At 34.3% G+C, this 12,430-nt stretch overlaps 1 protein-coding gene across 1 annotated transcript in view; it reads right to left on the bottom strand.

The window, feature by feature from the left end:
• Positions 1-279: 279 nt before the first annotated feature.
• The window catches only part of LRRC9 (leucine rich repeat containing 9), a 110,886-nt gene continuing 98,735 nt past the window's right edge, over positions 280-12,430 (bottom strand). Inside the window, exons 30-33 of the mRNA XM_029952182.1 lie at positions 7,943-8,083; positions 3,021-3,168; positions 1,583-1,751; positions 280-742 (exon numbers count right to left, since the gene is read on the bottom strand). Of these exons, the coding sequence (XP_029808042.1) occupies positions 703-742; positions 1,583-1,751; positions 3,021-3,168; positions 7,943-8,083 (498 nt within the window). The 3' untranslated portion in view covers positions 280-702. The remainder of the gene's footprint in view (positions 743-1,582; positions 1,752-3,020; positions 3,169-7,942; positions 8,084-12,430) is intronic.

Genomic DNA, 12,430 nt, shown 5'->3' on the forward strand with positions numbered 1-12,430 from the left:
TGGGTACAATTAACACATTTTGTATTTGAAATAGTGCTTTTTTATTCTTAGAGTATGAATGCACTTAGCCACCTTCAGGAAGTACTACTGATGCCCCCATAATTTACATCTCTAAACAGTTCTTAGGACAGATCTGGCTTAAGGTTCCTTTCCCCCAATTGTAGTCCTAAAAAACTAGTTTGTAATTCAATGAGCAAAGAGCTCAGCTTGCTTTAGTAATAGCTGTGTTTGGTAAGAAATATATACTTTAGTTTTAGGTAAACTCCAAATGAACAAATATTCAACAAACAAAATATACATATTTACTAGAATTACCTTTCTTAGTATCTTCATATGACAGGCCACAATAAGAGTTTGCAACTAAATGCTTCCAATATCAGCACTAAATATTTGATTCTCTGGATTTTGTTTTATGCCACGTCTGTCTTTTCAAATTGTATGATAAAATGGTTCATGATTTTTCTAATATAGAAATTCAAATGAATAATTAAGATAACCATAAAGAAAGTTTAAGAGAGGCAATATTAAAATTAAATTCAACCAGGGTGACAGAAATTATCATCATATGGAACTGCAGTGCTTCAGTAAAATAAGGAACATGATTATCTTATATATTTTTTTCACCAACACTGTCTGCTAATTTTTGTACAACTACTAAACAGAAATAGGTTTCTTGGTGTATATTCATTTCTCTTTAGGCAGTTACATTCGATTTGATCTTGGAAAGTGGCTGCCAGGAGTTCTGTCAGAAATAAAATATTTATAAGTCAAATAATAAGATTTTTCTTCTTAATGGATTAGCTAATTTAAGATAATTCTGCAGTAAATAATTTCTGTATTTTATATGTGTTCAATTTCAAAAAGACAGTACAATAGAGTAAATGATGTTATTTTTGGACATTTAAAAATCGGGTTATCCTGAGGACTAATAATAGAATAGGAAGGAAGTCAGTACAGCAAAAGCCAGGCCTAGATCTACTGTTGAGTAGGTCACTAATAGATGAACTGGAGCTTGGCTCCAAAGAAGCTGAGGACAGGTAATAACTGGAAATCAGGTGGACAGGTATTGAACAGAGTGAATTCTTAATGAGAAGTAGCAGGTTCTTAGGCATTGAGCTGGCCTCCAGGACTAGGGTCCAGACTGGAGGAGGGGCAAGTGCAAACTACAAGAAGAGATTTGAAGAATCTACAAAATTCTTGGTGTTTTGTGATTTCAGAGTTGAATTTAAGTGTCGTTCAAAATGCAAGTGAACTGCTTTGCATATTTAGTGAGAAGTGACTTCAGAGAGAATACATTTACAAGTGTTTATTTCAGTGTTCCCTCATGTAAGCATTAGCTGAGCACTATTCTATCTTGATAGCCATTTCTAAGTCTTTTTGAATTATGATGTAAATATACTGTACTGTGGGAAAGGTTTTGTGAATGTGGGAGAAGAAACCTTATGCTATCTGACAGTTTCCCCCAGCACTCAGTAAATAAATAATTGTATATAATAACGTTTCCTATTTTTATACATGACTAGCAAATTTGGGTTTTTTTTTTTATGATGAGAAATGATATTAAAACACAAAATAGTTTTACCTTTCCTCATCTAGGTTGCTCTGGTACATCTGTGCAGTTGGAGATGCCATATTCTGATGTGATAAAAGAGATGGAGAGAGATTTATCCCTCTGAGTTGCCGAAGAGCTATTTCTGCATGGATACTCCGAGGATTATTTGTCAGAATCCCTGCATTCTTGTTTTTTTGGTCTGAAATTAGGAATTGTGAAACAATGAGAAGCAGTAAGTAATAAAATGAATTAAGAAATAAAGCTTGGTTGCCCTTCAGCTGAATGTATCCTGTACATATTTCATAACATGAATTTAAATTTTTAAATAAAAATGTAGAATTGGAATATATTTCTAGACTCAATGCTGCTTAAATTTCTGAGTTAGTGAATCTATTTGATTATTTCTAGGTAATTTAAAAAATATTAATATCTAGAACTATGTGCTATAATAAATGTACAGACAAAGTGACCATAATTTTTCTAAATAAAAATTGGGGCAACATAGTCAGAAGATAGGAGGGAAATTATAAGACTCTTATAATAATTTTACTGATAGTTATAGCTATCAGACAAAAGCATAAAAATTCTTACTGTGACTAAAATCTTAAAGCTGCGTAGTATATAGAAGTATGAAAAATAAGTTAAACAAAAAAATAACATCTTAACAAAGTAAATGATGTTGGGTTGCTTTTAACTGAGTTTCTTTTTGACGTAATCACACAGAGCAATCTACTCTTCTTGGTAGGCTCTTAGATCATTTTATAAACTCATGATCTTCAGTTTTATTGCCACCAGTGGTCCCAAGCAAAGTGCGACCTTACGAGGAATGGAAGAGGTGAGCCCTGAGAGGAGTGGCCACCCCAGTTTCACCAAGTAGAGAGCCAGTGAAGATCTGGAATTAGGGGAACAGGACTGACCCAAGCCTGAACTAAAATGTATATAATAGGAAGAACCATTTCCATGCCCTCCTTTTAATATTCTTCCTCCTTTCAAGCTCTACCTCTTGAAACTTCTCTCTAGTAGCTGCATGGTTTACTTGTGGTTTCAAGGATAAAATCTGATCTTCTCTTTGTACCCCAAGAATCTGTTGTCACAGATGTTTTTAAACCTCTTATTTCTACTTTTAGCAGGATGTACAAAAGAACTGGTTTTAGCAGTTATATGCTATGAAATACATAAAATGAAACAAAACCTTTGAAATACATAATTCAGAAAATAATTGTGCAAGTATCACAAAGTTCACATTAGGAGCAAATATTTAGTTACTAAATATTAGGAGTTGAGCAAAACCCTGAAATACTATTGACTCTAAAGTCAGAATGGCCACATAAACCTTGAACAAACATGCAATTTTAGGAAATGTAAATTTAAAAATGCAATTTTAAGTAGTATTAGAAGTAATGTGAGATTTTTGTTTCAAATGAAGTGTTTGCTTTTACGTTCATTCTGAAACTTTTTGTCAAAATACCTTCAGCTTCAGGAGTTAAGATCCCAAGTTCAGATCCCAAGTAATGGCTAAATCCACTACGCAGAATTACATTTGTTATCTTTATGGAAGGAGCTTTCACTTGGCCAAATGACCCACCGTCCACTGGAGAGTTGGTAACAGGAATGAGCTACATAATAAAATAAAACCGGTTAAGAATGTCTCACCTCCAAAACTCAGATCAATAGCCTTAGTCCTTACTGCAAGTGCCACTTGATAATCAATTTCAAAATTTTTAGGTCAGGAGTTATATGCTTAAATTGAGTTGGTATGAGGCAGAAACTGAAACAGTCTTTTGATCGGTTAACCTCCCTCAGAACCTTATGTTCTGTCTTTTCAGATTGTTCTGTGCTCATCACTTAGTGTGATGGCATCTCCCCCTCTCCAAAGAATCTCAACAAGGTAAGTGTAGAATTAAGAAAGTGAGAATTAAACTTTTTCTCCTTTGTAACATTTCTTTTTTTCTCTTTTTTCTCTTTTTTTTTTTTTTTTTTTTTACCGAGCAGGAATTTCTAGATGGTAAGAGTTATATCTTTGACGTCTTTATGTTTCTCACATTACCTCATCAGGTGTCTTGCAGTTAATTAGTTTTTCAAAAACAAGTAAATGGGGACTAAGAAAAGCATCTTATAACAATCACTTTTAATGAATGTGCTAACTCTCTAAATGATGTTTACATTTTAAGTTAGTTGAGGATTAAGAGGCTTTTAAAAGAATTTCAGGAATCAGCAAACAGGATAGAAGACTCTTGGTTTCCCTAGAAATTTATGCTTGCTTTGTCTTCAAGAAGACTGACCTTGTTTATACTTTTAAAAATATGAATTCTGAATATATGATTCAACTTATTTAGAGATATAAGTGTTTGCCATTTGTGTAAAATGGCCAGTTTCCCCGTTTTAATAAGTGTTAGTTACCAAGAATGCAGCTTTGTAATGAGCACTAAAGTATCAGGCTTTTTACTAAAGATGTTCAGTCCCAAATTCCCTAATTCCTTTGTATAGTTTCTTTCCATCACTAGTCTAGAATGTTGTCAAATTTTCTTCTGAAATGAAAAGAACCAAAACGTTTTGGTTTAAAGGACAACCTTAGAGTTTATTATTCCTTCCTTACTTGCTGTTAAAAAAAGAAAGAACAGCAGTTACTGAAAGAAAAATAAATTAGACTGAAGTGATAAACTTGAAAAAGATTCTGTTTTTGTGTCTTCTGAATAGCTAAAAGAAATGATAGCTCAATTTTAGCTTAGCCATGAAAATAAGCATTGTTATTGAATCTTAAAATAGATTTCTCTCAGGTGCTTGGCTGGCTCACTTGGAAGAGCATGTGACTCTTGATCTTGGGGTAGTGAGTTCAGGCCCCACACTGGGTGTAGAGATTAGTTAAAAAGTAAATAAATAGGGGCACCTGGGTGGCTCAGTCGATTAAGGGTCGACTTCAGCTCAAGTCTCGATCTCACCATTTGTGGGTTCAAGCCCCACATCTGGCTCTTTGCTGACAGCTCAGAGCTGGAAACTGCTTTGGATTCTGTGTCTCCTTCTCTCTCTGCCCCTCCCCCACATATATGTACATGTGCTCTCGCTCTCTCTTTCTCTCTTTCAAAAATAGATAAACATTATAAAATTTAAAAGATAAAAAAGGATTTCTCTACAATAAAGATTTTGAATATCCCCTTTATTTTATTAGCCATGTATAGAGGAATAAAAAATGATTTTTAAATAAAATGCTTACATATAGAATAAGTGGAAAAATAATTAAGTTCTTATATATGGCACTGATTCAAATGGCAAGACTACATGTCTAGATTCACTCAAGATATATTATCATATCATATATAGTAATGGGAAAAATCTGAGTTCATGATATGAAAAATAGAAAAGAATACCCAAGAGGCAAATCCTTTAGTGAAATACTTATCCGGTAAAATTCTAGTTTGTGTATTTTTCTCCTATGAAACTAATAAAAAATATATATGGAAATTAGGATCTTTAAAGTTGCTCTAAGTGATTTCTTTATATGTAATTTGGTGAATTTACATGTAATTTTTCAAATTAGCCAACATTACCTTAAATACAATTTAAAAAGTTTAATGTGACAGTTTTTATAGGTCTCTCACTGAGACCTATGTGGTATAGGAGGCAGGATAACACCACCCCAAAAGATGTCCACATCTGAATCTCCAAAACCTATGAATACATTACCTTACATGGCCAAAGGGACTTTGCAGCCATAATTACAGTGGAGTTTGAGGTGGGAAAATGGTCTTGGATTATCTAGGTGGTCTCAGTACAATCACAAGAGTCCTTATTAGAGGGAGGAGAGTCAGAGGGTAAGAGACAAAGATGTACAGATGGAATCAGAGGTGGAAGCAATGCTATTGCTGGAAGAGGACTGTGAGCCAAGGAATGCAGATAACTTCTAGAAGTTTGAAAAGGCAAAGGACAAATTCTCTCCTCAAGCTCCAGAGCTAACTGCCTGTATTTAGCCCTGTAAGGCCAGTTTTTGGACTTCTGATCTCCAGAATTGTCTGATAATAAATTTGTTGTTGTTTCAAGCCACTACATTTGAGTACTTTGTTACAGCAGCAGTGGGAAACTCAAGTGTCCTTTAGTTTTCCACTTTTGGAGGTAAGAAATGACGTGCTCCAGGAATATAAAATAGAGAAGGGGAAAGGAGCCTTAGATCACTGACCTAAATTTTTATTATTTGCTCTCTTTTGAAAGACTGGGAACTTTGACAGTAATTTCAGTAGATCCCATTAGATGGTGTTCTTTCTTAGTATACAAATTAGCTAAGATTTTTTTTCACACAGCATAATTTTTAAAACAATTTTTGTAGATATAAACTACAAATGAACCAACTTCCTTTGCCTAATGTAGAGAATCTTTATTAACATTGTACAACTTTAAGTCCTGAAGGTCTCTGTGGCTACTTTGGCCTATAATAGAAGCTACTTGGTTAACCAAAAAAAGTCAAGGTTAATGAAAAAAATCAGGGAATAACTAAGAATTATATGTATAATTCATGTTTGATTTTTAGATTTGTTTTAAAAAGTTTTTTTTAGGTTTATTTTTACTTATTTTGAGAGAGATAGAGAGCAAGCAGGGGAGGGACACAGAAAGAAGGAGACGGAATCTCAAGCAGCCTCCCCACCATCAGTGCAGGGCCCAATGCAGGGCTTGAATTCACAAACCATGAGATCATGACCTGAGCCGAAATCAAGAGTCAGATACTTAACCGACTAAGCCACCTTGGCATCCATGTTTTTAGATATAAAACATAAATGTACATGCACTCATCAATCTTGTGATGAAGGGCTAAGGTCTTTTCTGTAAGAATCCCTTGATTGGTATTTTATCTGATTGTTCTTAGATAAATCCATCCTTAAAATTTTGCCTACAATTTCCAGTTTTCGTTTCTTTAAACTAGTAAGAATTTAAAGACATGTGGAGAAAATTTGAACACAAGAACTTTTAAAATAATTTCCCCACATATTATATTTAAATTTTTATCATTTTCTCTCATATTTTACAAGATTTTCCTCCCAACCTATTTGACACTGTTTGTGGGTGTATGTGTGAGATTGATCTTTAACCAGATTTTCCAAAGTATCCCATTTTGGTTTTCATAGAAATATAGAAATAGTAATTTAAATTTTGCATGTATAGCATATCTGTTCAATTAAGATAAGAGAACTGACATATAAGTTTTTGACAAAACAGCCAGCTCTTGATAAATGTGTAAATCTACTGCTGAAGGCAGTAGTGGGCTGGAGAACAGCCTTCTAGTATCAAATTTCCAGTGTGCTCTAAGAATCCATTTATTTTACAGAAGGGATGGAGAGTGCTGGGTAATGCATTAAGTGAAAGCATCTATAGTAATCTTTTCAATATGAGTTTCAAAAATAATATTTGTTAACTGACTGATGTCCTTGCTCTCTGGCTTTCACTTACTTTAAAGGTTCACTTACCTTCGTAACTGTTCCACCCTAGTCTAGGTCTTCATAATCTCTAAAAGCCTCTTAACTGGTTTCCCTGCTTCCAGCCCCTTCTTTCTCAAAGCTTGCAAAGGCACAGCTCTAATGAGGTTACTTCTTTGTTCAAAAACCATAGTTTTTCTGTGTTAAGTTTAGTCTTTGGAGGATGGTCATGAAGAATCCTGGTGGCCAAGGACAGAATTTCCTAATGGTATGCTTTGTGGCTTCTCTTTCTCAACTCTTTGATGTCATGGTCAGATATCTTTTTAGGGTTCATGAGTAAAAGGCACAATTATTCTGGCTGACAAGAATAGAAGTACACATCTCCCTTGTTAGATGAATTACATAGTCCAGAGTGTTGAGGTCAGAACTCCTTCCTTCCCTTCCTATCTGCTAAATGGAAAGTTAGTTAGTTTCTGTTTATAGAAGTGATATATTATAGTTTCTTACCATCTAGTATTATCTCACATATTGAGCAAGAGGCTCACAGATTTTATTTTATTTTTAATATTTATTTATTTTTATGAGAAAGAGAGAGCAGGGGAGGGGCAGAGAGAGAGGGAGACAGAGGATCTGAAGCAGGCTCTTCGCTCTCAGCACAGAGCCCAATGTGGGACTTAAACTCGCAAACGGTGAGATCATGACCTGAGCTGAAGTAGGATGTTTAACCAGCTGAGCCACCCAAGCACCCCACAATTTTAAATATTTTTCTTTATATCAAACTACATTATTAGGAAAAGGAGCTTCCCTGAAATTTGTGTGTATATATATGCTCTATTCACCAGATCAAGGTGCTTTTGATAGTAATCACTAAAATAGTGATTACCAAATAGTCTACCAAAACATCATAGTCCAGATTTACCCAGTAAATTGGTTTTAATTGGCTAATAATTATATATTTTAAGAGGAAAAATATAAATAATTGAAGTATTACCGAAGTTTTTTTCGCTTGTAGTTCAGAGAAGTGAAATTCAGCTTTGGCCCTATCATCTGAGTTCACAGGAACTCCATCTAACATCTGTAAGTTGGGCAGCCGAAATATGAGCACATGGCGATGTAGTGTTTTTCTACAGATCTGAAAAAGGTTGGAAATAACAATTTATTTCTTTAAAAAACTTTTATTTCAAAGATTAACCTTTATAGAGAAAGAAACCTAACATGGGCCTCCAAAATGAGAGATAATAGCTAATTTCTAGTGTTAGATGATACAAATATGAGCTCCCTTTTTGAAAGATTTCTCAATTCCTTGTTGTACTAAATGAAGATTAGAACTTTTTTTTAAACTGAGACTACTATTTAGAGGTTTAGTCTCTCCTTAGAGTATATAATATTGTTAACTATAGACCATCTCAATTCATGAATAGGATTATGCTATGAAAAATTCATTCATAAGTAATTACTTAGAAACTTATATGGTATTTCCCCATAGGCACTGTCCAATTGAATTCAATACACATCTACTGATTGTATGATCCATCCCTTCGTAGTTTGTCAGCCTACTCTGACAAACTGCATGTGTACATAAGAAGGTGTGTAGGAAGAGTTAACATAGTAGCTCTTGACTAGTATTTGGTACTTGGATTTTGGAGGTGTTCCCACCATTCCTTAACTGATTAAAGGTAGTTCACTGTGTCTGGACTGCTTACACAAATGATATGACTTATGCTCCACTTGCTTTTGTTCTGGGATTCTGGAGTTTTGTTGTGTGATACGCATAGGGTCCATATGTGACCAGCTTCCAACAATATTCTTGAATGCTAAGTGTAGTGGAATTTCCTGGGCAGAAACATAAACACATGTTGCTGCATTTTTGTTGTTGGGTAAAGAGTGTGTACGGTGTGACCCCTCTTGGAGAGAAAGAGCATAAGGGAGCCTACTTATCAATTCCTCCAGACTCTGCCTGTGTGTTTTTTCCTCATCACCTGGCTGTGAATCCTCACTATGTAATAAATTTTAGCTATAAGAACAATTGTATGCTTAGTCCCTTGAGTCCTTTTAGCAAATCTCTGAATGTGGGGGTGTTCTTGGGGGACTGATAGCACAGAAAAAGTATGCAGCACTGCTTGTGATCATGAAGAAGAGACAAAAAGAAACACATTTTCATCAAAGGGGATGAATAAACAATGTATTTTTTTTTTGAGAGAGAGAGAAAGAGTACGAGTGGGGGAGGGGGAGAAGGGCAAAAAGAGAAGGAGAAAGAATCTCAAGCAAGCTCCATGTTCAGTATGGAGCCTGAAGCAGGGCTCTATCTCATGATGGTGAGATCAAGACCTGAGCTGAAATCAAGAGTTGGATACTTAATTGACTGAGCCACCCAGGAACACCAATGATCTATTTTTTTCTAATGTAGTGTACACATATACATTAATGGAGAGAGATCTCTAAGACTTATACTGGATATTTAAAAAATGGACCACATTCTAGGCCAGAAAGAAAGTTTCAAAGATACCAAAGGATGTATATACTGTCTCTTCTGACGAAAACACAATAACAGAAATAAATGAGAAAGAGATAACAAAAAACACCTTATAGGTTTGAAATTCACACACACACACTCTTCCCAATTGTTCGTGGAATAAAGAAGAAATCTTTTGTAGAGTAGATTTTAAAGAAATAAAGAATAAGGGGCGCCTGGGTGGCTCAGTCGGTTGAGCGTCCAGCTTCAGCTCAGGTTATGATCGCGTGGTTTGTGGGTTCGAGCCCCACGTCAGGCTGTGGGCTGACAGCTAGCTCAGATCCTGGAGCCTGTCTTCAGATTCTGTGCCTCCCTCTCTCTCTGACCCTCCCCTGCTCATGCTGTCTCTCTCTGTTTCTCAAAAATAAATAAAACATTAAAAAATTTTTTAAAGAAATAAAGAATAGGAAAAATACTACATATCAAAACTTTTAGATACTGCTAAGCAGTATTTTGCAACCTGTAATTTATTCAGTTAGAAAAGTGTTAGAAATTAATGAACTAGACAGCCTACATAAGAATGTTTTTAAAGTAAATTCCATTTTAACAATATTTGTTCTTTGATCCATAAGCGTGGGATGTTTTTTTCATTTCATTGTGTCATCTTCAGTTTCTTTCACCAGTGTTTCACAGTTTTCAGAGTACAGGTCTTTCATCTCTTTGGTTAAATTTATTCCTAGGCATCTTATTGTTTTTGGTGCAATTGTAAATGGGGTAGATTGCTTAATTTCTCTTTCTGTTGTTTCATTATTGATGTATAGAAATGCAACAGATTTCCGTATGTTGATATTGTATCCTGTGACTTTACTGAATTCATTTCATAATTCTAGCAGGTTTTTGATGGAGTTTTTCAGGTTGTCTATATAGAGTATCATGTCATTAGCAAATAGTGAAAGTTTTACTTCTGCCTTGCTGATCTGGATTCCTGTTATTTCTTTTTGCTATCTGGTTGCTGTGGCTAGGAATCTAGTACTATGTTAAATAACAGTGGTAAGAGTGGACATTCTTGTCTTGTTCCTGACCGGAGGGGAAAAGCTCTCAGTATTTCTCAATTGAGGATGATATTGGCTGTGGGCTTTTCATAGATGGCCTTTATTATGTTGAGGTATTTTACCTCTAAACCTACTTTGTATAGGGTTTTTATCATGAGTGGATGTTGTACTTTCCCAAATACTTTTTTTGTACCTATTGAAATGATCATATGGCTCTTATCCTTTCTTTTGTTAATGTAATATATTTGTAAGTATTGAACCACCCTTGCAACCCAGGAATAAATCCCACTTGATGGTGAATTATTTTTTTAATGTATTGTTGGATTTGGTTTCCTAGTACTTTGTTGAGGATATTTGCATCTATGTTTATCTATGTTTATCAGAGATATTTGAGTGTAGTTCTTTTTTGTGTGTGGTGTTTTATCTGGTTTTGATACCTGGTTAGGGTAATGCTGACCTCAAAGAATGAATTTAGAAGTTTTCATTTCTTTTGTATGTTTTGGAATAATTTGAGAAGACTGGGTACTAACTCTTCTTTAAATGTTTGGTAGAATTCACCTGTGAAGTTTTTTGATTACGATCCAATGTCTTTGCTGGTTATTGGTCTGTTCAAATTTTCTATTTGTTCCTGTTTCACTTTTGGTAATTAATATGTTTCTAGAAATGTATTCATTTCTTTTAGGTTGTCCAGTTTCTTGGCATATAGTTTTTCATTATATTGTCTAATAATTGTATTTCTGTGGTGTTGGTTGTCATTTCTCCTCTCTCATATGTGACTTTATTTGGGTCTTTTTTCTTTTTGGTGAGTCTGACTAGAAGTTTATCAATTTTACTAATTTTTTTTTCAAAGAACCACCTCCTGGTTTCATTGATATGTTCTATTATGTTTTTAGTTTCTATATCTTTTATTATGCCCTAAACTTTATTTTTTTCCTTCCTTCTGCTGGCTCTGGGCTTCATTTGTTGTTATTTTTCTAGTTCCTTCAGTTTAAGGTTAAGTTGTTTGTTTGAGATTTTTTTTCTTGCTCCTTGAGGGAGACCTGTGTTGCTATATACTTCCCTCTTAGGACCACTTTTGCTGCATCCTGAATATTTTGGTATGTTTTGTTTTCATTTTCATTTGTTTCTGTGTATTTTTAAAATTTATTTATTTTTTATTTTCTGGTTGACTCACTCATTGTTTAGTACCATGCTATTTAACTTCCATTTATTTGTGGTCTATTCAGATTTATTTTCTTGTGGTTGAATTCTAGTTTCATAATGTTGTGGTCAGAAAAGGTGCATGGTATAATTTTGATATTCCTTAATTTGGTGAAGCCTGTTTTGTGACCTAATATGTGATCTCTCCAGAAGAATGTTCCAAATGCACTTGAAAAGAATATATATTCTGCTGTTTTAAGATGGACTATTCTGAATATATCTGTTAATTGGATCTAGTCCAGTGTGTCATTCAAAACCATGTTTCCTTGTTGATTTTCTGTTTAGATGATCATGTCCATTGATGTAAGTGGGGTGCTAAAGTCCCCTACTATTATTGTATTATTATCAGCTAGTCACTTTATGTTTGTTATTAATTGTTTAATGTAGTTGAGTCCTCCCATGTTGGATGCCTAAATATTTACAATTGTTATGTCTTCTTATTGAATTGTCCCCTTTATTATTATATAGTGTCCTTCTTTGTCTGTTGTTAAAATATCTATAATAATCAAAGCAATATACCTTTTAATGCAATTCATATAAAAATACCAACAGCACTTTTTACAGAGCTAGAACAAACAATCCTAAATTTTGTATGGAATCACAAAAGACATTGGACAGCCCAAGAAATCTTGAAAAAGAAAAGCAAAGCTGGAGGCATCATAAGTCTGGACTTCAAGTTATATTACAAAGCTGTAGTGATCAAAACAGTATGGTACCAGCATAAACATAGACACATAGATCAGTGGAACAGAACAGAAAACCTAGAAATGAACTT

This window comes from Suricata suricatta, chromosome 9 (assembly GCF_006229205.1).
Source record: "Suricata suricatta isolate VVHF042 chromosome 9, meerkat_22Aug2017_6uvM2_HiC, whole genome shotgun sequence".
NCBI classification, from domain to species: Eukaryota; Metazoa; Chordata; class Mammalia; order Carnivora; family Herpestidae; genus Suricata; species Suricata suricatta.